Consider the following 24,670-nt stretch of genomic DNA (forward strand, 5'->3'; position numbering starts at 1 on the left):
TTTCAGTTTATAGAAATTACAGGTGTTATGATACGATTATGTACCACCATATCACCCACATTTCTATTTCTTCTATAAGAAATTTTTATCCGATTACTTATTAAATATTTCAAATCTTTGTCATTAATTATCATTCTCCAGTATTTTTTAACTTCCCTAACTATGGCTATAGTTCAATTTGTGAACTGTGTGATAAATTGGAGGGCTTGTTATGGAAAGAGACTAATACACATTTAAACATCTTGTGCCTGAAAAGGTATGTGGAATTAGATATAGCCCCCAGAGGTTTAAGGGCATTTAAATCCCCCACCACACCGTTTGACCCAACTAATAAAGATGATATGCTGTTCAAACAAAGATGGTTAGCAGCGGCACATCATTGTGCTATGGACTGGGTAAAGATCTTAGAGAGAGACTTGTTAAAACAACGTAAGCTTAAAGATGAAGCTAAAATTGTCAGTTCTGATTTACAAAAACATCTCAGTGGCTCAAAAATGGATGAGCTACTGGCAGATATCAATAAAAAACTGATAACTTTAGAAAATGAGTTGGTCGAAAGAAAAAGTAATAAAATTACAAGGGACATTAGAGATTACCATAATGAAACAGTGTTTCTATGGAAATGCAATAGACCCATTCGAACACAAGGTGGTGTAAATCAGAGAAATACATCAGCTAAAGCTTCTGTGTCTTTTGCTACTTTCGAGGAAACAGATGGCACTACAGAAGGAGAATTTGCTGCCGAAGAGTATCCACCTCTACCAGCAGCTCAGAACTCTAATGATTTCAACAATCAGTTTCAGAAAGAGCAGGGAAACCATTACCAGGGGAAGAAAAGAAGTAGAAATGACTGGGGAAAGGGCAGAAATGGCACCCACAACAAGTACTTCAACAAAAGGATTAAATTGAACTGATTGCAATGACACTTTAATTCGGAAATTGGTTCTTAATTTGTCAGGTAGGGGTGTGCCAGAAATGTCAATTTCTGTCATAAATTCGGGGTTAAAATTTATACCTACGGCTTTGCCTAGGTTACATGTGGTTAAAAGTTAGTTATTTCAGCTTAGTAGGAAGCTGCATTTAATTGACTACTTTAACAGGCAGAATGGTAATAAAGTAGCAAGTGTTAATCAATTAGAAAACACTGATAATAGTTTTAGTGAAAGTCTTAATGAATCTTTTTATTCGTGTATTTCTGATGAACTTGACTCGTTTGTAAATGAAATGAATGGTTATAGCAATATAAATACTGAAGCTATAAAGGTTAAATCAAAATTCATTCCACCTTTTGTAAATGTTAATTTACAGAGTTTTATTATGACATTAAATTTTGTAATTGAAAAATTATATGTGGATTTTGGAAATGATAAAAAAGTGTCTTATAACCTGACAAAAAATGAATGGATGGCATTTAAAGCATTGTGTGTTGATCGAAATTTAGTAGTTAAAAGGTCAGCTAAAGGAAATCAGGTAATAATATTAAATCATGTGCAATATGTTGAAATGTGTTTTGCTCATTTAAGAGATGAAGAAGTGTATGAAAAATGTAGTGAAAACAGTATGAAAAAGCTCTAAGAGAATATGAAGCCCTGATTCAGAAAGGCTTGCACTTAGGATATTTTGCTAAAAATTATGTTAAAATGTTTAGTATAGAGAATACATGTACTGCAGAGTTTTACTGTCTACCTAAGCCACACAAAGGGCTAACAAATTTGAGTGGCAGACCAATAGTGTCAGCTGAGAAATACTTCTTAAAAAATATATGCATTTTGTTACATGAGTATCTAAAAACTTGTGTTTGCTTTACCTTCTTTTATTAAGGACAGTCAAGACTTTTTGTGTAAAATCAGAAAGGAAGTTTGGAATGAAAATATGTACTGGCTTTGCCTAGATGTTAAGAGCCTATATACTAACATAAGGCTTAAAGATGGCATTGAAGCCTTAAGATATTTTCTGGGGGACTCTCCACTAACCCACTTTATAATAGAGCTGACAGATTTCTGTTTAAAGAATATTTTTTTCTGTTTAATAATGAAATCTATCATCAGATAATAATATCATAATATAATAATAAGATCATAATTCCCACTCTGGAATTATAGATAAACTCAGAAAACTAGGTATAAATCCCTATGTCACAAGATGGGTTGTCAACTGGCTTACTGACAGAACCCACATTGTGAAAGTAGCAGTCTCCAAATCAGACTTCAGACCAGTGACAAGTGGAGTACCACAGGGTTCAGTCCTGGGTCCTCTCCTGTTCGGTATCTACTTCTCTGACGTACAGGCTTACACAGAAGGTCTTTAGCTAGCTAAATTCGCAGATGACTGCAAACTAGGATCCATAATTGAAACTCCTAACGATGTGGACATCCTACAAAAGGGCCTCACTGAGACAGATGCGTGGTGTCAAAGACATGGTGTCAAGCTCAATGCCAAAAAGTGCATTGTCATCCCCTTTGGTAAAAATTCTGTACCCATGAACTACCACATAGGCGGTAGTCTACTTAACAACGAAAGTGTGATAAGAGACCTTGGGACACATGTGGACAGTAGTCTCTCCTTTGATAATCACATCGCCAAAGTGGTCAGGAAATCCTTCTGCATGGCACACCTCATCACAAAAGGTTTCTCATCCAGAAAAAAGAGGTCATTGATCCCCTCTACTCATCACTCATTAGACCCATTATAGAGTACAACGCCCCTTTTGGTATGTACCTCACAAGACATCTGCAACAACTGGAAAGGCCGCAAAAATACCTCACAAAGACGATTACTGGCCTCAAACAGATGCCTTATGCAGACCGTCTCAAAAACCTCCAGCTTTACTCCATCGCATATCGCCTACTCAGAGGCGATCTCTGCCTAACATACAAAGCTATGTCAAACCCAGAGCTGTTGGACATGCTCCACTTAAAGAAATACCAATCCCTCCGAGCTACAAGCTCTAGGGACCTAAACCCTGTCACCACAATAAACAGAACATGCTGGAGGGATAGATTCCTGACCCAGAGACTTCCCATACTCTGGAACAGGCTATCTATGTATGTCAAACAGAGCTCCTCATTAGCACTCTTCAAGAAAAATCTTGATGATTGGATGGGTAATAGGAAATTCACCCCGGGGATCACTTCTGTGGTTCTGCTTGACAGGGGCACAGGAAAATAATTTTCTTGGGTGGCGAAAGCCAGGGTACATTTTTGGCTAGGCTTGTATAGGCCCTAGGGCCAATAGCCTAGTCCCTACCTATGAACCTATGAATCAGCTATAGGGTACTGCAATGGGGGCAGTTTTTGCCCCCCATGTATGCTAATATTGTGATGGCAAAGTTTGAAATAGAAAGTATATATGTACATCCATTTTATAAGAACCAAGTAATTCATTATTTCAGGTTTATTGATGACCTAATATTTCTGTGTAAAGGAAATAAAGATGAGGCTCATTGTTGTATAGAGGACCTACATAGTAACATGTTTGGCTTTAAATTTAATGGCATACAAATGGACAAAAAGGACACATTTCTAGATATTGACATTGATGGCTTGGAAACTACAGTGCATAACAAAATTGGTCAAAATAATGCCTTTTTATATGGCACAAGTTGCCATCCCAGTCATTTATCGGTATTGCCATGCAATGAATTTTTGAGACTTAATAAACTTTGTAGCTCAGCTGACACTTTTGAGGATGAATTAGTGAAAACAGAAAATATGTTTATAAGGAGGGGGTATAACAGTTTTACAGTGGAAGAATCTAAGAATAAGGTTAGAGGAAAATAGATATGATATAATGAGAAGATATATTAGAGTCATAAAAGGAGGAGAAACAAATAGAAATAAAAACAATGAGGCAAGAGCATTGAGAGAAAATAAAAATAAGATAGAAAATTCTAAAGGGGGAGATACAGAAGTCCATTTTGTCACAACGTTTAATGTCTTGACTGAAGCCATATTTAGGGAAGTTTAAAATACTGGAGAACGATAATTAATGACAAATATTTGAAATATTTAATAAGTAATAAGATAAAAATTTCTTATAGAAGAAATAGAAATTTGGGTGATATGGTGGTACATAATCGTTTCATACGACCTGTAATTTCTATAAACTTTAGAGTAAAGGATAGAAAACTAGGTACTATGCCTTGTAATAAGTGCTCTCTGTGTAGGCATGTTGTGAAATTTTTTCCAAAAGTTAATGGGATAAGATTTACCCCTTTGGATTTCTATGCATGTGGTACTGAAGAAGCAATTTATGCCCGTAGGTGTAGTTGCAATTTATACTATAAAGGGGAAACTGGTAGAGCCTTTAAAATGCATATGCAAGAACATATAAGGGATATAAAGAATCAGAAAATAGTTGTCCCTTTGGGACAACATTTTATTAGAGCACACAATGCTAAACCAGATTGTTTACAAGTATGTATCTTGGACAAAGTAAAGGTTTCTTTAGGGGAGGTTTCATGTATAAAAGAAAAATTGTTGAAAAAAGAAACTCTTTATTCTAAAATACAATACTTTGGAACCTTATGGGTTAAATAAGGAAGTGAATTGGAAATATGCTATTTATTGTCTTATTTAATTACTTATGTGATTGATTAATTGTTTGATTGTATTGAATTTTATATGTATGTATGCTGTTGAAAGTTTGTGTAAATTTATACTCATTGAAGGCTTGGTGCCAAAGCGCTAAGTTGGAATTAAATTGCTGTGCCTGCTGCTTTGAGTCCTGTGTCAGTGGTTCTTTTATTGTGGTATTTATTGTTTCTGACTTTCTTTGTGGTATTTGGTGGAATGAGTTATAGCCTGGTAGCGCAGGGGTGCTTTCTGCCTCTTTAAACCAGGTCTCTGTTACAGCACAAATGTCAGTGTTCTCCATTTTGAGGAGTGCTTCGAGCGAGTGCATTTTGAGATTTAGAGTTCTAGCATTGAGCATCATGACCCTCAAATTGCATTTATTTATACCTGTTACAATGGTAATTTGGTCTTTGGAACACTGCCTAAAAAAGGCACCATAGGGGTGGCAAGAACCTTAGCCAGTACCCTGAAACCCAGGGGTGACAGATGCAGGCCATCTCTGGCAAAGCATAGAGATCTGTTAGTCATGTTGTCTGTAGCAGACAGATACTGGATCCCCTTAGAATGACACCAGAAACTTAGCCAATTGTTGAAGTCAATCATTTTTTGTTTTTACTGTGGGATCATTCTGGGTGATGGTAGGATACTGCTCAGGGCTAGTGTCATACCTGGCTGGGCCACATAATCTGAGATCTCCACAATGTCTCTTTTCGTGTAGTCCAGGGAGGTACATCTAAGGTCATTCACACCCACATGGACAATGACAGAGTCATACTTTTACTTCTTGTGGAGTGACCTGAGTGTGTGTGTTATGTGTCTGATTCTGGCACCTGATAGCTGACTGTTACCTTCTCCTTATTCAACCTAGTGAGTGGGACATCTGTGTGCCTCACTATTGAGTCACCTATGATTAGTGTATTGGGCAAGCTGTTTAGCCTTAGGTTGACGGGCACACTGTGGAGGTGAGCTATATGTCCTGTGGCTTGTGTTGTGTTGCGGTGGTTGAGTGCATTTCTGTCTTGGAGGTCTCTGCTGTTTGGGTAAATTTCTATTGAAAACCTCCGCGAAGGTGGGTGTTTGGTTTTGTTTTTATGTGAGAGCTGTGATAGTGGAGGTTCTGGAGGGCTATGTCTTCCATGTGGTGTGGTGCAGGTGTTGACCTTCTCCTCTTGACTAGCTAGTCCGGTCTTGGCTGGAAAAGTGCATAGCTTCCAATTTGGTGATATAAGTGCATCTCTCACAAGTCTGCATGTTGGGAGGTAAGAGGAGATGGTTGTCTGTGTATATGAGGCAATTGCTACACTGCCTCAGAATGCCCAAGTGCACCAGGTTAGTAGGAGAAAGCACAGGGGACTGCCCTTTAATCATGCCAAGAGGAGTGTTCATAACTACTAAGTACTGGAGCTATTTCCATGAAGAACGACTAGTGCTGATGGCACTTAGGTGTGGTACAATAATTGATACAAAAACCTGTTGAATTGCAAAGCGATTAGGCTATTTGAAATGCAAGAAAGAAAGAACTAGCAAGATCTAAGAGAAAAATTGAAGAGCAGACTTTTTCTGGTACCAGTAATAGTTTTCCCTCAGCTCGGCGCTGCCTCACGGAGCTTAAACAAGTGCAAATCCATGGGAACACAGGCTTTTAAACCAGAAAGTTGAAAGGGATGGAAAAACTGCCCAAACAGCCAATAAACTGCAATTTCTGGGCGAGAAACCACTCCTCTTGTGGTAGATAGGCTACCTAGTGCTTACCACTCCCACTGGTAAGCTAGAAGTCTTCCCTCCAACATAGAAAAGCTTGGGGGGCTCAGAAGCTTACAAACAGTCCTGGATTCAGCAAATCTGTATCTGGACTGGACTAGTTACAGGAAGGGTGGGAAACAAGTGCAAATGTGGGCTTTTAAACCAGAAAGTTGAAAGGGGTGGGGAAACTGCCCAAACGGCCAATAAATTACAATTTCTGGGCCAGAAACCACTCCTCTTGTGGTAGATAGGCTACCTGGTGCTTACCACTCCCACTGATGAGCTAGAAGGCTTCCCTCCAACACAGAAAGGCTTGGGAGGGGGGCTCATATTCTTACAAACAGTCCTGTATACACCAAATCTGTATCTGGACTAGACTAGTTACAGGAAAGGCAGGAAACAAGCTTAGAACTTTTTTCTATTCATTTTGAGTGAATGGGTTTGACCTGGTTGGCTCAGATATGGGTAAAAATTCTTGTGGATTACCTGTAGATTCCTGTACTTTTGCCTTCTTCAATGAGCAGGTCCTTCTTTAGCTTCAGGAGACAAAAGGGTGGAGGATGTATGTGAATTAGCACCTTTGTTGATGAATATGTAACTACTGATGCAGTAACATAATAGGTTTCCAGACGCAAACTTTAATTTCACTGATGGAGCACAAATTAGTTTCTAGATGTTCTGCTGCTCTTTTTGTTGGTTGAGGTACCTTTGACAGCATAGTGTTATTATAAGTACACAACTTAAGCATACCAAGCTGCATGTGAAACTGTGACTTTCACCTTCTCTGACCTCCTACTTTGTAGAGTAAGGGGCACCAGACAGAACTGAGTGGCAGAAAGAACACAAACATTGGTTGCTGTCAAAGAACCTTGCAATTTGCTGTATTACTGGTATCATTTTGTCAATAAAGGGGTTGCAAATGTTGCTAGACCCTTTAAAACTGGTTGTAGTGCAGGTTGCTTGTTACTGTGTACTTCTCTATAACTAAGACGGCCAGTGAGTTCTAACTACAAGATCTGAGAAGATTGATGAGAGCCTTTGCACATTGTTTAAGCAGGTATTTCGTTTGATACTAATACAGTTGCATAGACAGAGCCATTTGTTGTACATTTGAATTATCTGAAGAATGTTTCAAATATCCCAAAACAGGTTGACATCAAGAGACCTATTCAAAATTCTGGTAATTTTGGAATTAGTTGTATTAGTTGCAGAGTGCAGGGGAAATGACCATGCATTACAGCTGTGTTGATTTTTTCTTTTTGCTGTATTCATTTTGAGTGAATGGGTTTGGACTGATTGGTTCAGATATGGTAGTCAAGAGACAAGCCGTGCATTATTGTGTTACCCCCATATGCTAACAGTGTTGATTGGCAACCATACCGCTCAGTTGTCCAAAATTCCAGCGAATGTCCAGAGTTTTGCCTCTTAGTTTTGGTTTGCCTCTCAAAATTTGTGTTTTTCTCTTGACAAATGCAAAACATATTATTCTAACAATTGTCTAAGTTTACAAGAACACTATTTAAACTCGGTCCCTGATTTTGGACCTTTAGCAACAAAGAAATCTAGCTTGGAAGAGATACCTGTAAAAGTGATGGGGGGTATCACAGAATTAACTTGCACTTTTAGGAGAGTGTTGCATAACTGGGGGACAGAGTGGTGTAGTGGTTAACTTTGTTACCTCGCAGCAAGAGGTTCTCCTGTTTCATTCTCGGGTGGGGTGCTTTATATGTGGAGTCTGCATAGCTTCACAGCATTCACGTGGGTTTCCTCCAAGTACTTCGGTTTCCTCCCACATTCTAAAGACACGTGTCTGGAGTGTTTGTCCCTGGGCCTCTGCTGAAAATAGGCTCTGTCCTAGTCAGGCTTTCCCGGTCAGCAAATGTTAAAATAAATAAAACTGCATTCTGACAGTCTTAGCAGTTTCTTATTGGTTATCTTTAAACCTGAAAGTGTTTCCTAAAGTCTGATTTCATTATTTTACTGGTTTCATGAGTAAAAAGTCTACCGCATGTTGTTTAATCGTGTAAGCTGTATTATTTAAGTATGAAGTTGCTGATTGATCAAGTACCAATAACATCTCATTTTTCTCATTCAGATGCATTCAGATTGCCACAGATGCCAGCCTTCTGAATTCCGAGTTCTGTTACATCCTTAAGGTTAGTGCCTGCATCAATTTCTTCCCACAGTCTCTGTCTGAAGCAATTGCACTCTGTAGTTTTGACATGCTTTATTTCAGACTTATTTTTAATGATCACTGCAGTTAAGATACTCTCTTGCTTTTCTGGTTGCTCTGCATTATTTCATTTACTTGTAAAGACCAAACAGGTTCACATGTTTCACTGATGTGCCACTTCTGATTCATTTCCTCCTGGTCAACTGTGTCATCATTTATCTTGTTGCTGATGCTTCCCTGTTTTTTTACTCAAAATATATTTTATTCAAATTTTATGTAACCATACTTGACAATAAAGTGATAAATTAATTTGAATTTTGACAATCCAAGATAAAAATAATGAAGTTGTTTCTGTTTCCCTGCCGCCTCTATGACCACACACATTGAATGAAAAGCTGGAAGGTCCTGGAAGACTGTATTACCATTTTTGATGGTTATGTTGAAGCTTCGTCGTTTATCTTGTCATATATTCATATTTTGGTCACCAGGTGGCAGCATAATGTCAGCGACAAATTCTGCTGTTTGTTCATATATTCATAGGTGATTACTAGGCTACTGGCACAAGAACCTTTACAAGCCTAGGCCGTAATACCCAGGAATATGACAATATTTTATCTTAATTCCCCAGATATGGGATGTGGTTGTGTGGGTGTTGGAGCCCTGAGGTATTTTACAGACTGCCTGTGTCCATAAGGGACATGGGCAGTACCCCAGGAGTGAATTTACAGCTCCTTACCCATTTATCCAAATTCTTTTTGAAGAGAGTGAGGGACAGACTTTGTTTTACGAATATGGGAAGTTTACAGTATAGACCTTTGGGACACAAATCTATCTCTCCAGCAAGTTCTGTTAGAGTCACAAATAAGGTTCAGATCCATGGAACATGTAACCCTTGTATAATTTTTCTTGCGAATATGTAACATTTTCATCAGGGCTGGATCAGAGAATGCCTTGTAGGTCAGGCGTAAGTCATTCCTCAATAAACGATATGAGACAGAGTAAAGGGATGGGGCTTTTAATCAGTCTGCATAAGACGTGTGTCTTATGCTTTGTATTTTTTTAGCGAGAAACCCCTGGGGCCACTCCATTTGGTGTAAGTGCCTGGTTAGGTACATGCAGAAGGGAGCATTGTACTACATTATGGGCCTGATGAAAGCCAAGTACAATGGCATTATGACTTCCTTTGCACTCGATGCCATGCCTTTATTTATAAGTTGAGCCACACAGAAGGATTTCCTCACTACGATAGTAACCTAAACTTTGACCACCAGGTAGCTATCTATCTGTGTTCCTAGGTTCATCACCACTGGGACTACTTTTAAAGGTGTGATATCAGTATTATAATTTCCAGGGATATCTGATTTACCAAAGGGTATGATTACTTATTTTTTAGCAGTTTGTCTCACCATGGTTTTGGCACCAGTTGTTTGTAATTTTTAGGCCTGTTTGTAGGATGTCAGCTTTGTCTGGGGATTCGGTGATTGCTTCCAGCTTATAATCATCTGTGAACTTGTGAGTCAGAGGCCCCTAACATTGGCCTTCACTTCAGAGAAGTATATAGCAAACAGGAGGGTTCCCAGCACTGAGCCCTGTGGGACACCACTATTAACAGGTTTCTTATTGGAAGTGGATTCACTTATCTGGCCAAATATGTGCCCTGTCAATGAGCCAGATTGCTATCCATCTAATGATGTAGGGATTTATGCCTTACTCAGTAAGTTTATCTGTGATCCCTAAGTGGGGGATTTTGTCGAAGGCTTTGGCCAAGTCTAGATAAGCAGTGTGTACTGTTTTACCCTCATCTGTGGCCCTAGTGACTTTCTCAAAGAAGTACACCAGATTGAGCAGGCAAGGCCTCTAATTGACAAAGCCAAATTGGGTCTGGTCCAGTGTTTGGAGATGTCCTGTGTCATTAATAATCAGGTCCATGATCTGTCCATGATCTTGCAGATAAGACTGGTCAGTCATATGAGTCTTTAGATCTGTAGGTCAGTTGATGGGCCCCCCTTGTACAGAGGGATGACTGTTGCAGTCCTCAATTCCTCTGGGACAAAGCCTGCTTGGAGGCTGTGGTTAAAGAGAGTTTTTAGAGGTCCTGATAGATTCTATTTTAAGCTATGTAAGAAGCATCCTGGAATGTTGTTGGGACCCATGGAGGCTGTGTTTTTGGCTTTAGTGAGCGCAGTAAGGACTTGTTCCCTCATAATGACCAGTAGGGGGATGGTTATGGGTATTTCTTTGGGTGTGGTAGTAGGTGATGGGAGGGGGGTTGAACTGAATTTTCTGGCCAGCAAGTTTGCTATAGTTTCAGGCTGAGTGTAAGTGTTGGCATTCATGATTAACTCGGCACATTGCTGAACATTTCCCCCTGAGGTTACGAACATAATTAAAAAAAGCCTTATAGTTATCTTTCACCTGGGAGGCTATCATTGCCTCATAGTTTCTTTAGCAGATATCACCAGATCTCTAATTTGTTGAGACTGGTGCGTTTCTTTTTGCACTGTTTTGTCTGTTTCTTCTTGGCTTTAGAGAAATTTTTTCCTGTTGTTGAATAGCCTATTTATGCTGAAAGTCCACTGGGGCTCGTAGGGTTGACTCAGATAGGTACTGCCTTCTCAATGCAGCTATGAATATGGTTGTACAGTGCTTTTGTGTACAGCTCAGAGTAGGCCTCAGTGTCATCCAGGTTTGGAGGTGCTTGGAAGTTTGATAAGCTGTTACTTAATTTGACTTATTTGGCTGTAACAAAGTTCTTAATAGGTTTGGAGTTTGATGGGGGTCCTAGGTTAGTTTTAATACTAAAGGAGATCATTTTGTGGTCAGATCTTACCTGAGAGGAGTTAATGCATGGGAGGGAGCAGCATCCCCCATGTACATGAGTTCTAGGTTTAGGATATTTTTACCTCTAGTCGGGAGATAACTAGTTGTCCAAAAACCTCTGTGTAAGTGAATTATGAGTCATATAAGTCTCCCAGTTTATGGAGGGGTCATTATAAGTATGGTGTTAGGCTGAATGTTGAGAGGTTTAGGTAGGAGGTGTGGTTTTCCAGATTCATGTTAGGGGATCTTAATTTAGAAAGGAAATGATAGAGGGTTACACCCATGGTTAGTTGGGCCTGGAGCAGCTCTAGCGACACATGTTGTTGGACCAGTCTAGCAGTGTGCTTGTCCTTTATGGACACTGGGACACCTTCTCACTTTGTTTTATCCTGAGCTAAGTGGGATCGAAATGTATGAAAAGCATTGTAGCTTTTGATAGCTGGGGTGCTTTACATGATTCTGGACCATGTTTCTGTGACTGCGACTGCACATATGTTTGCATTCTCCAGGGTGATAATGCTTTCAGGGAGTGCAGTTTTTTGTTTTAACTCCTAGCATTGAGCATCAGTACCATTAGGTAGTTGTGAGTGATTTTTATGTTGGAGGGTTTAAAAACTTGGCATGACATAAAAAAGGCACTATGAAGTTGGATGAAGTTTTTGCCAGTATCCGGAAGCCAAGTGGTGACAAGTGCAAACCATCTCTGGCAAAAACATTGTGGTTCGTCAGTCATGTCTCCACAGACTGGCAGTTATTGGATCCCTTTGTTGTGACACCGGAAACTAAGCCAGTTGTTGGTCAATCCTTTTTTTTTTCTGTTGTTGGTACTGTGGCATCATCATTGGTAAAGGTAGGATGCTACTCAAGGCTAGATTCATACCTGCCTAGGACACATATTCAGAGAGCTCCACCATGTCTGTCTTCATGTAATCCTGTGAGGTACATCTCAGGTCGTTTATGTCCACGTGGACAATAACTGCGTCATACTGGTACGTCTGGTTTAAAGACCTAAGTGCATGCTTGATCAGGTGGATAGTGGCTCCAGACAGACAGCTTACTGTGATCTTCTTCTTGTTTAGCCTGGTAAAGGGGACATCAGCATGTTTTACAATGGACTCCCTAATAGCAAAAATGTTTGGCTGTGCGGTGTGTTGCTTTATGGGCTAATATGATTTTCCGAGTTGTGTTGTGTGAGGTGGTGTCTTTTTGTGTGTGTGTCTTCTCAGGGAAAGGGACACCATTTGCAGGGTCACTGAGAGATGCTTTTAGGAGGTTTTGGAGGTTTGGGTAGATTACATGTGAGGACCTCTGCATACATGGGTCTCTGTGTTTGTTCCTTAGGGTTGGTAGTGAATGTTTTGGGTTTAACGCTTATAAACTGGTTTGCATTTTTTGTGTGTATGTGACAACTTTATCTCCAATGACATTGTGTATCTACATCTCTCACACTCTTTATGTAGTCTGTTCTAAAATTAAATGGTTGTCAGTGAACATGAGGCAGTTACTACACTGCCTCATAATGTCCATGTCCATCTGGCCAGAAAGAGAGATGACAAGGAACCATCTATCCATTGTACCAGATCCTTAGAAGATGGAAAGGAGGAGGGGAGGCTCACTTAAAGGTCTAAGTAAGAGTGTTTAGTAGTATACTATAAGTTGACCTGCAGCGGTGCTGTTTTTCTGCACAAACTGGCAGCTCTTAGAGCAGCTATGAACAATAGAAGAGTATGGTACGCATTACCTATAGAGGATTTGAAACTGGAGAGATTTGCTTGTATACAAGGCACAGGTAACCATGTTTGCACATCGGCTTTTATACCAGCAGGATGAAAGACTTTACACAGCTAAGCCCTCAGGCCAATCAGATAAAAACACAGTAAGTCCTCCACCAGCAATTCCCAACTTGGATGGTTTGAATCGGCTCTCTGCTTCCACCAGAGTGCAGAATATAATGCTCTTAATGTAAAACAAACTGGTTTTGAGCTCAAGGGCAGTAACAAATGCTTTATAACAAAAGGCAGAATTTCTGCTGTATCAGAAATCATTGGAAATAAGTTCACAAACTTCTACAAACAGAAGAACTTTGTAAAACGTATAAATGTTTTGGCCAACTTGGAACAGCTTTGGAGTATCAGAGGAGGCTAGGAAATGTCACATTATAGTTATGTAGCAAGATTTAACAATGCATATGTTCTTCGTATTGATCACTGTTGTATTAGCATTAGCTGTATGGGTTATATCCTGCCAATGATATAACAATTGGCCAGCATTCAAAGTTTCAGGACACCTTCCATGCACACAAACTGTCAAGCAGCTTAAGATGAGCTGACTAAAAGATAAGTCTGGGTGTCAAGTCCTTCAGGGCTTTACTGCTATCAAAGAGTGTGCGCATTTGAGGATTGACAGCTGGCCTGTGCTTTTCTTTGCTGGACAGATACATTTCCTTTCTTATATTTACTGATGTTTTATTACTTTCCTCTTCAGGAAAGTTATTTTAAAGCTAGGAGTGTCGTGTTTTAACAGACTGTCTTGAGAGTGTAGTGTGCTTTTAAATGGAGAACTCGTTTTTTCTGTCAGTTTTAAAAAAGCGCAAACTAACTGATAACATATTTTCTGTGGAGAAAGTCTGTTTAATTTTCTTTTGTGGAGCTGCTACAGTGTTTGAAAGTGCTTTTTACTATGCTTTTTTTGTTGTTAAAAAACTTAACTTCTGTGGACTGGCAGTTTTACCAGCATTGGCTGCTTGTTTTCCCAGGGAAAGAGGCACAATCTTCGGCTTGACTGTGGAGCAGATTGTTAGTCCCACAGTCGGTCCTTCTTCCAACAACAAAAAGAAAAAGTCAAACAGTCTTTGCCTCAGCAGCAGGTGGGTGACTGTACTGAAGCCATTGCTATACCTCAGACCACTCGGCTTTTACCCTGGATCCCTCTGGTGTGGCATATACAACCTCTATGGACCAGGGATTAGCCATGTCCTCTGTGACTGTTGGAATCCCCTCCGTGGGCAAGGGAGAGCCACTGTTGTTAATCCAGGGAGAGGTAACAGGAAAGGTTTCCCTTTTATATCAGAATGCTGTGCCTATCCCTGGGGAAGTAGCAGCTGCTGTTAGTAACATGGTTGGTCCATTTTTCCTGTCAAAAAGAAACAGAAAACCAAATATGTATCTACTCCTCCTCAAATTCCTTTGGATAAGAGTAGTTTACTTGGACTGGCTCAGGGTTTAATTCAGGCTATTCATCTTCTTCTAGAGTAGTTTCTGGTAAAAGGAGGAGAGATGCCTCTTTTCCTGAAGAGATTCAAAGTTTTGAATCTGAACAGGAAGATCCAGGAATGGATTCATAGTTTTGTCCAAAGATTTGTGATTCAGACTTAGAGGCGAGCTTAGTTTCTGATTCTTCTGTGAGGGTTTTTCTTTCTCTGCCACTATTGCTAGAATGCCCCAGTGTTTTCAGTGGGAGAACAATGAGGTTTCTCAGTCTCAGAAAATACTTTTAAGTTGTTAGAGAAGGATTTTCCAGAACTTACAGCTATTCCTCTTGTCCTGTCCGTTTTAGAGGATGTGTGCCTTACTGCCTGCCATTTTCTTGATAGTCAGCCAACTGTTCTTAAAAAACAGGATGTATAAAGTTCCTCAGTATTTTAAATGTTTATACGCTATTCCCAAACCTGACCCAGCAGCTATAGCCTTAGTTGACTCCACTGCTGCTAAGCACTTAGCTAATTCCATTCCAACTCTTTCTAATAAAGATGGGAACATCTGATAGGTATGGAAAAAGTGTAAACTTCTACAACTTTGATTTTCAGTTAAATTGTCAGGCTCATATGTTAAAATTTGTTCTGACATATTGTGAAAATATGAGGAATATTTTATCTACAGTTTCTTCTTGTGAAGAAAAAAACTGCTTTAAATAACTTGGTTTCTTCTATTGCACAGGTCACTACTCATTGCTTGCAGTGTGTATGATGTCTGTTGATACATTTTGCATGGCTTTGACCACTGGTCTATTTTAAGGAAGTTTGCTTGGATGGAATTCTCGGACCCTCCCATATTCAAAAAATTAGATTTTACATTCTCTGTTAGATATTTAATGTCTGGTCCCTCTGCTGCAGAGTTGATCAAAAAGTGCAATGAAAAGGGCAAACTGATCCAGGGAATCTCTTAAAAATGTTCAGCCCTCTTTTTTCCAAATTGTCCAAGGGATTTATTTTTTTCCTCATCCTAACTGGGCCAAATAAAAAAGAATAAACAGTCTTGATAGAATTCAGGTAAACAGACATTTAAGAAGAAGTGGCAAGGTGATTCCGCAAAGAAGTCTCAAACCTCCCACAACCAAGGACAGCCTAACAGTCTGAGAATTCAAGAGATCTTGTGACCCACTCCCACTCTGGCCCTTTTTCCCTTCCAGAAAGTCTGAATCTCCATTTTTCTCTTTGGCAACAGATTGTTTCAGACAACTGGGTTCTGAAAATCATTCAGCTGGGCTACAGGTGGCAGTGGGAGGAAATTCCTCCTTCCAGGAGGTCATGCTTCATCCTGTAGATCAGACTCTTTTGTTTCCTCCTGTTCTGCATCACATGCTGTCCCAAGGAGTGAACCAGTTCCTCCTTCCCAGGCGGAGAAGGGTTTTATTCAAGGATGTTCTCAGTGCCAAAATCAAGAAGGAAAGAAAGAAAATGCTTGGAGTCCTTTTCTAGATCTTTCTTTCCTAAATCTGTTTGTGGTAGTGACCAAATTCATAGTGATGTAACTTCCCAACCTGCTACCTCTTCGTCCTCTTTCAAGTTTCCTGGTAACACTAGACTTAAAAGATGTTTGTCATCACATCCCTATTCATCCAAACTTCAGGCATTTTTTAAGCCTTTCTGTGTCTGTATCACATTATCAGTTCCCTGCCTTACCTTTTGTACTATCCACTGCACCAAGAGTGTTCACAAAGTGTCTGGCTCCAATTATATCTCATTGCAGGCTACAGGGTATCCACATTTTTTCACATTTAGGTGATTTGCTTATTTTTACTGAGTCTTTTTCAAAATGTCAGGAGTCTCTATCTTGGGTGAGAGATCTTTTGCACAAGCTGGGATTCCAAGAGAACATTCAAATGTTTTTCTTGACTCCCTCACATAGGAATTGTGTTCCTGGGATGGCAACTAGACACACCAATTCAAAGAGCTTTCCTTCCACAAGGAAAAAATGAATCTTTATTTCTGATGTTTTCCACTAGGATTTTGGTTACTGTGAGGAATACCTCAGAATTCTGGGTCCCATGGCATCTATGATTTTCATGATTTCCCTGGCAAGACTCCACATGAGAAGGATACACTGTTATCTGAAGTCTCTTTGGTCCCAGCATCAACACCCATTATCTTTTCAGATCCCAGTACTGGGATTTGTCAGAAGATAAATGTTTTATGGAGACAACAGATATCCTTAAGTACAGGTCTCCCTTCTCCCTCCCTGTTCCAAAACAGTCTGTCACCACAAACCCTTCAGACATTGCTTTTGGAGCAATTTCAAGAGGGATGAAAGTGTGGGGAGTGTAGAACATCAAGGACAGATGCAAGCACATAAAAATCCAGGAGATGGTTGTCCTGCTCAAGACTCTCTACTGTCTGCACCATATTTGGTCCCTGGGATCTCTTCAAGTGGTTACAGACAGTACCACAGTCATGTAGTACGTCAACAAGCAACAATGGATGCCAGTATGTACCTCCTTTGTAGACTATCCATGTTAGCTTGGGATATAGATTCACCATGCAGTCTTCACTGTACAGGCATCCTACATTATTTCAGAGCAAAATTGTGTGGAAGACATGTTGAGCAGGACCAAGGCAGACCCCCCATCAAATGGAAATTAGATCAGGAGGTCTTCCAAGATATGATCCATCTGTGTGGGGACTTCTTCAAGTAAACCTCTTTGCCTCTTACCTGAACAATCAAGTCACTAGATTCTGATCTGACTTTGTCAGTTTTCATTCATTCCTCAACAATTTGGTTCAGATCTGAACCTCGGATCTGACTTGGCCTTTACTATAACTCATGGCCAGCTGAAACTCTCAAGCTCCTCCCTACCCATAATGCACCAAACCCTAAATACCAATGATATCGTTTGTTGTTTTCACATATAGACATGGTCAGCTTTGCTCTCGAGTGAATTTAAAGATAAGTGATATTTCAACAACTTTTTCTCCCTTTTTTTAATTCCTTTGTACACTTAGTGTTGTTGGTATTTATCTTTTCATTTCTTAACATTTTAAAAATTTTAAATTTGTAACATTTCTCTCTGTATATAACTTTTTCTTCTTACACCATTACCGTATTCTCTTGTACCATTGTTGGTACTTTTAATTTTTTCATTCCTCCTTACCATTTTCCAAAAAAATTTTTTTGCTGTCTTTGTTTTTCAAAATATCTGAAAAAGGCTTTAAAATGGGTAGGAAATGTGACCATAAGCTACCTTGTTCGGACACTCATGATCTTTGCATCTGTTGTTTAGGTCCAGAGCATCTTAATGTGGAATGGATTATTTGCAAGAGATTTAATCCAGGAGGAATAAAAGACCTTAAAAACAACTGCCTACTACCATTTTAGAAGCCATATCTGGAGTTCATCCCCTAGGATCACTTCATAGGAGGCTACAAAAAAGTCCTCAAAGAAGTCAGGATCTTCGACTCCGTCTTCAATGGAGCTGCCACAAAAAAAGTTCAGGTCAGATCTGAAGCCCTCCAGCTTGTAGACTTCGACAGGATCCCCCAAAACGTCCTTGGATCCAAGTATGTCAGATCCTAAATTACTTTGTCGGACCAGATACTCTCCCTGCATAGACCCAGTGCCTTCTAGGGTCCCTTCTTCCTTCCTAGGGAGACGATATTCCAAATCACCATCAGTTGCTTCATCGCGTTCTTCCAGGAGTCTCACTGAAGAAGATGTGGATAGAATAATGAGGAAATTTCTCTCTCAGTGCAGACACAGATGGGGTTTCTCCCGGCTCCTACCCCTTTGGGTCAGGAAGTCTTGGCTAGCTCTACCCCTCCAGTATCGCCTCCTTCTCTGATTCATTACTTCGTTTCGGAGTCCCTGGATCCAAGTTTCCCAAGACTGTCAGGATCAGATCCGAGGATAGTCGTATCCTCGGATCAAAGGGTTTCCCCTGAGCACCCCAGCTCTGAGTCTGGAGCAGAATGACTCTCTGAGCAGTAGCATCCTGGTCGGATCCAAGGTGTTGGAGTTGACACGAAACTTTTCGGAGCTGTCGTTGCCTCTTGGAGCTTTGGCTTTGTACAGCTCAGCCTCGACCTCTGCCTCGGGTGGATTGCCTTCTGGGCAGACGGAGCCGATGGAGCAGAAGCATGGCTTCTCGGCTCCATTGTTTTCCTTCTCCCCAGGATGGTCTGTCTTTGAGTTAGTGGAGAGAGTGTTCTCCGCCTTAACGACATGGAAGGTCTCTTCCCCCTCAGATCTTCCTTCAACATCTCGTGTGTGTCTGCGCCTTGAGCCTTGACATTCGGCTCCACAGGGACAGCCACTCCAACCTCTCCAGGCTACCCAGCAGGGTATTACCATTGCTTCTGACACTTCCCTGGAACATCCCACTGAGGAAGTACCCTAGAAGAGAAAGTGCAAAAGGAGGCACTTAGATTCCCAACAGGAATATGTCACAGAAGACACCAATTTTGATGAAGGGGAGGGATTCCCTAAATTACTTCTCAAAGATGTCTCACTTGGAGACATTCTAGAGGTCCTCAAACATCGGGGTGGCTGGTCCTCCCAAAATCCTTCCCCGGAAGAATCTCTGTTCCTGGAGGCATTTGGATCTAGCCCATCTACCTCCTGGATAACTCCCGTCTGCTGATGAACTCATTGATTTGATCTCTCAACGGGTGTGGAAACATCCTAATGTGGTTGAATCTATCCCCAAGAGACCACACCATACTCTGGCACTACCAACAAGAAGGGAATTTTGGTGCAAGGAGGTACCAATAGATGTCATGGTCATGGCAGTGGCCATGAAGAATGCACTTGTGGAACAAAGTTCCACTGTCCATCCCCCTAACACAGAGTCTAAGGCTTTGGACAGATGTGGGAAGTGTGCCTACACTTAAGCAACTTTTGCTCTTAGGTCGCTGAACTATTTGGCACATTTCACTAGGTTGCAAAGAGATTTGATAAAAGAACTGTCAAATATTCTTTCAGGTACCACTACCACCGAGACTGAAGCTTTGGTAGTCTCGCAGTTGGCAACCCTACAATCCATTTGAAATTCATCCATGAGGCTTGTCTCTCTTGCAGCTAAGGGAACCTGAAGGGCAGTGGGTTCAGGTATCTCAATAAGGAGCATGCCTGGATGCACTTGTGTGATTTTGTAGAACCCTTCAAGTCTTCTTTTGTCAGTGTTCCCTTTGACGGATCTTACTTATTTGGCCCCAATGTGAAGGATACATTCTCCGGGTGTGAAAAGGATGCAAAGACTCTCTCTGCTATAGGAATATGTTTTTCGACCCCTCAGAGGACCTTCCCTAGGAATCAACGAGTGGGACGGAAAATGTGGTTCAAAAAAATCTCAGGGTCCTTTCCAAAATCCACGTGGAGATGGTTCCCGCAGAGGGGGAATGCTAATGGAAGACGCCGCCCATGTGGCAGAGGTGGCCGCAAAACCAAGGGTCTACAGACGCGTTCTCTGACCCGGCCCTACCAGCACTCCTGAAAGGAGGCCCGATTGTTCCCTCCTGTAGGCAATCGGGGGTCATTTATCCCTGCACCAGAGAGCCTGGTTAGATATAACAGAAGATACATGGGTGCAAAGGATTATTTCCAGAGGTTATGTAATTCCCTTTTCCTGCCCACCCGTCCTCACAAAAGTTTCCGCAATGTTTACCCAATCAGAGGAAAGCAGCAGCACTAGAAATACAAAAGCTGGTAGAAAAAAGTCATCCAAGAGGTCCCACCATACCAGAGAGAATCCGGAACTTACTCCAGATTCTTTTTAGTGCTGAAGAAAACAGGGGACTGGAGACCTGTTCTGGATGTCAGTAGTTTGACGCTCAAAGTTTCGGATGGTCACGGTTCAGTCCATCCTGCTGTTTCTAGGCAAGAATGATTGGATGTGCTCGATAGACCTTCAAGATGTGTACTATCACATAAAAATGAACAGGCGGTCCAGAAGGTTCTTACATTTTTGGCTGGGAGCCAGCCATTACCAGTTCAGAGCCCTGCCCTTTGGTCTCACCACAGCTCCCAGGGTGTTCACCAAATGCATGGCAATAGTGACAGCTCACTTGAGACTACAGGGATTCCGAGTGATTTCATATTTACAAGATTGGCTCCTCACCTCCTCGACCCGGCAGCTTTTCATATTAGCGAGAAACCAGGTACTCCAAACTTGCTCCTTTCTAGGAATTTCAGTAAATTACAAGAAATCTTAATTGCAGACATCTCAAACATTAGAGTTCATAGGAGCAAGTTTCAATACAGTATCTGCAACAGCTTCTCTTCCCCTAGCCAAAGTTCAGACAACGAGATTCCAGGTCATGAAAATTGTTCACATCACCAAAATTTCAGCCCAATTGATTCTTCAAGCCCTTAGATCAGTGTCAATGGACATAATTCTAGTCACCCTGGCAAGATTTCCATATTAGAATTCTTCAGTGGATGGTAACATCTTAATGGTCAATTCTTTATCAGCAGATGTCAGTTCAAATAAGGATCACGCAAGCATGAAAAAGATATCTTTGGTGGTGACTAAGGTCAGATCAGTTTCTACAAGGCCGTCTGTTCATTCTCCTTCAACCGAAGGCCATAGTGACCATGAACGCATCCCAGATTGGGTGGGGGGCACTTCCTGGGGAAAACAGTCAAGGCGTTTGGTCTCTCAAAGATGCTAATTTGCATATAAATGTCCTGGAGATGAGAGCAGTGCTTTTAGAGTTGCAAGCTTTTCAGGATGCTCTATCTCTAGGTACAGTTGTGATTCAAACAGACAATATGCCAGTAGTTTGGTACATCAACATACAAGGAGGCACCAGATCTTATCCCATGTGTTGAGAAGCGCTCAAGAGTGTGGCAATGGGCTATCTCCTGCAACCACTTTCTGATCGCAATGCACATTCCAGGGAAGTCCAGCATGATAGCAGACAAATTGAACAGGTCCATTCTATTACCTCACAGAGTGCTCTCAACACAAGTGGTGGAAGCGATTTTCCTTCAGTGGGGCCAGCCTTGCTGCAATCTTTTTGCATTTCCCATAAACAGCGGGTGTAGCAGCTTTTTTGCCCTAATCCCCCCACCAGGGGAATCGGCAAGGGATGCTCTGCTCTACAATTGGCCCTCCAGGCTTCTTTATGCTTATCCTCCAACTGTCTTGATTGCCAGGTTTCTATAGAAAACTGAAAGGTTGAATTTCAAAGTCCTCCTCATTGCACCTTACTAGCCTTTAACAGGTTTGGTTCCCCTTCCTTTGGCCTCATCTTATTTGCCCACCTTGGATTCTGGATCCGATTCCAGACCTCCTGTCTCACCCGACAGGCATGATTCATCCAAATATCTCAAACCTCAGGCTAACAGCATGGTTTCTCCACTTCATTAATAGCCAGACAACCTATGCTGTCATCTCCTGTACGTCATAAACTTTTATCTTCCCATAAAACTTCTATTAGGAAAATTTACAAAAGAAAATGGAAGAGATTTGTTTGTTGGGCCCATCAAAAACATATCAGTACCTTTTGAGCCCCTACACAATGACTTGAGTTTTTGGCAGAAATGTTCAATAAAGGAGCTAGCTCTTCTACCATTAAAATTCAGTTAGCAGCAATCTCTAACTTTCATATGGGAGCTGACAATTCTTCCTTAGCCTCTACTAAGATATGCAAGGCCTTCTTAACAGGTACTATTTTACTTACACCACCTTATAAAGACCCTCCTCCTCCTCCATGAAATTTGAATCTTCTACTGCAGGCCTTAATCCATTCTCCCTTTGGACCAGCAGGAAGATGTGATCTTAAATTTCTAACCTGGAAAACAGTATTTCTAGTGGCCATTACCTCTGCCAGAAGAATTTCAGAACTTAAAGCATTATCCTCTGAACCTCCCTACTTGATTTTCCTTAAGGATAGGCTGACATTAAGAGGCAACCTTTTTTCTGTCCTAAAGTGGTGTCAGAATTCAGTATCAACCAGTCTCTTAATTTGCCTGTTTTCTTTCCAAAATTTGAAAACAAAGGTGAATATATGCTACATTTGTTGGATGTTCATAGACAGTTGCATTTCTGCTTATGCAAAACAAAAGAGATTAGAAAGTCAGATCAGTTATTTATATCCTTTGCAGACAACAAACTAGGCAAATCTGTTACCAAGATAACATTGGCAAGATGGATTATTGAGTGCATATCCTTCGTCTATAATAAAGTGGGCATTTCTTTGTCAAAACCTTTAAGAGCCAACTCTGCTAGAACCATGGCAATCTTGTCAGTATTTTTATCCAGTTGTTCCATGGAATGACATATGTACAGCTGCTACTTAAGATAATCCTAATACTTGTATTACTTATTACAAATTGGATCTGGTCTCAAGGGGAAGGCCACCCTTTGCTTCAACCATGCTCAGAAACATCCTTCATTAGAGACCAACAGGGATTTCAGGTAGCTGAGACTCTGTCCCAATGGCTGTGGAATGAGTAAAAATTGACAACATCAGATAAAAGTTATGTACTCACCATAATGTTCCATCTGTGTTGTCTATTTTCATTCTTCCTCAACTCCTCATTCACCAATCTCCAACCTTTTTCATGGACATTTGGAAGAATGAGATGTAATAGACACCACAGTGTCTTGTATAGAACTCCAGATATTGGTTTCCTTTGTCAGGAACATTATTCTAATATTTCTTACCTATGTTATCTAGCAAACAAGATCTGAGGTATGTTAGGGGTTGGTGCATTATGGGTAGGGAGGAACTTGAGAGTTTCAGTTGGCCATGAGCTATAGTAATGACAGAGTCCAATCCAAGGTTCGGATCCAAACCCAATGGTTGAGGAAGAATGAAAATGGACAACACAGATGGAATGTTATGGTGAGTACATAACTTCTTTTTGTAGGACTTTGTGCAAGAAAGCGTGGAAGACAGATGCCTTTTCTTTTTCTTGGATAGGAATGTTCCTGTATGCTTTTCCACCCTTTCCACCAATGGCCAGGGTGCTTCTGAAAATTTAGAGGGAATCCCCCAAGATCATTGTGATAACTCCCTTCTGACCCAGGCAACTGTGATTCTGCTTTTTTTGAAATGACCAAGGGCAATTACCACAAGCTTAGTCACAGAATGGATATACTCACACAAGAACAGAGGTGTTTGATAAACCCTGACATCAGTCTGTTTTCTGAAGACTTGCAGAAGGTGGTAATGGAAGCAAGAAACATACTACTAGAAAACTATATGTCAGGAAATGGAAAATGTTTCTAGTTGATGCTAACAGCCTAACCATCACCCATTCAGGGCTAGTTGTTCTCTGGTTTTACAATATTTGTATGAGTTGCTGTCCTATGGCCTTTCTTATTCCTCAGTCGGGATTCATTTATTGGGCATTTCAGCATGTCTGCCTGTGGATCCTCCTCTTTCAAGTAAGTCTCATGACAAAACATTCTTGAAAGGGGTTTTGCATAAGAGGCCGGGTTTTGCATAAGAGGCCTCCAAGTAAACCGGTCTCCCCTCCTTGCGATCTTAATTCTGTTAGAGAAGCTAATACTTGCTCCTTTTGTACCAGGTAATCTGGCTGACTTGAGGTTCTTAACATGGAAAATTGCTGATTGCTCTGACCTCTGCAAGAAGAGTGTCTTGAGTTGCAAGCTCTTATGGTGAGTTAACCCAACCTCATTTTCCATAAGGACATGGTTTCTTTGAAAACTAGTCCTTTTTTAATATTTAAAGTATTATCCAAGTTTTCTTTAAGCCAAACTATCCATATATTGGTTTCTTTCCTGAACTTAAAAATGAGGGAGAAAGGAAGCGCCATACCTTGGATGTTCACAGACAACTCTGGTACTGTCTTGACAGAACTGAGTCTTTCAGATGTTCAGATCAAGTTTTCATTTCTTGTGAAGGTAAGAAGGGGACAACCTATGTCAAAACAGACTATTTCTAAATGGTTGTGTAAGGCTATTACCTTTTGTTATACACCCCATAACAAGTTCCAAGCAAGATCAAAGCCTACTATATCTCGGCCTTGGCTTCATCTCTGACTTTTTGGAAAGTGTTGGATTGTTTTAGTATTCTAAAGCTTTGGAAGCTGGCTGGCTGTTACATTCTTGGCAGGATATAACCCAAAAATCTAAGGCTATTCCAGCAGTGGTCATTCAAACATCTACTGTTATGGTA

The 24,670-nt window shown here is 40.7% G+C and overlaps 1 protein-coding gene across 1 annotated transcript in view; it reads left to right on the forward strand.

Moving 5' to 3' along the window:
• FLII (FLII actin remodeling protein) overlaps positions 1 to 24,670 on the forward strand; it is a 945,835-nt gene that overhangs the window by 796,798 nt on the left and 124,367 nt on the right. The window contains exon 25 of the mRNA XM_044089594.1: positions 8,413 to 8,473. Coding sequence (XP_043945529.1) covers positions 8,413 to 8,473 — 61 coding nt within the window. The remainder of the gene's footprint in view (positions 1 to 8,412; positions 8,474 to 24,670) is intronic.

This window comes from Protopterus annectens, chromosome 12.part0, assembly GCF_019279795.1.
Source record: "Protopterus annectens isolate FY-2018-M chromosome 12.part0, PAN1.0, whole genome shotgun sequence".
NCBI lineage: Eukaryota > Metazoa > Chordata > Ceratodontiformes > Protopteridae > Protopterus > Protopterus annectens.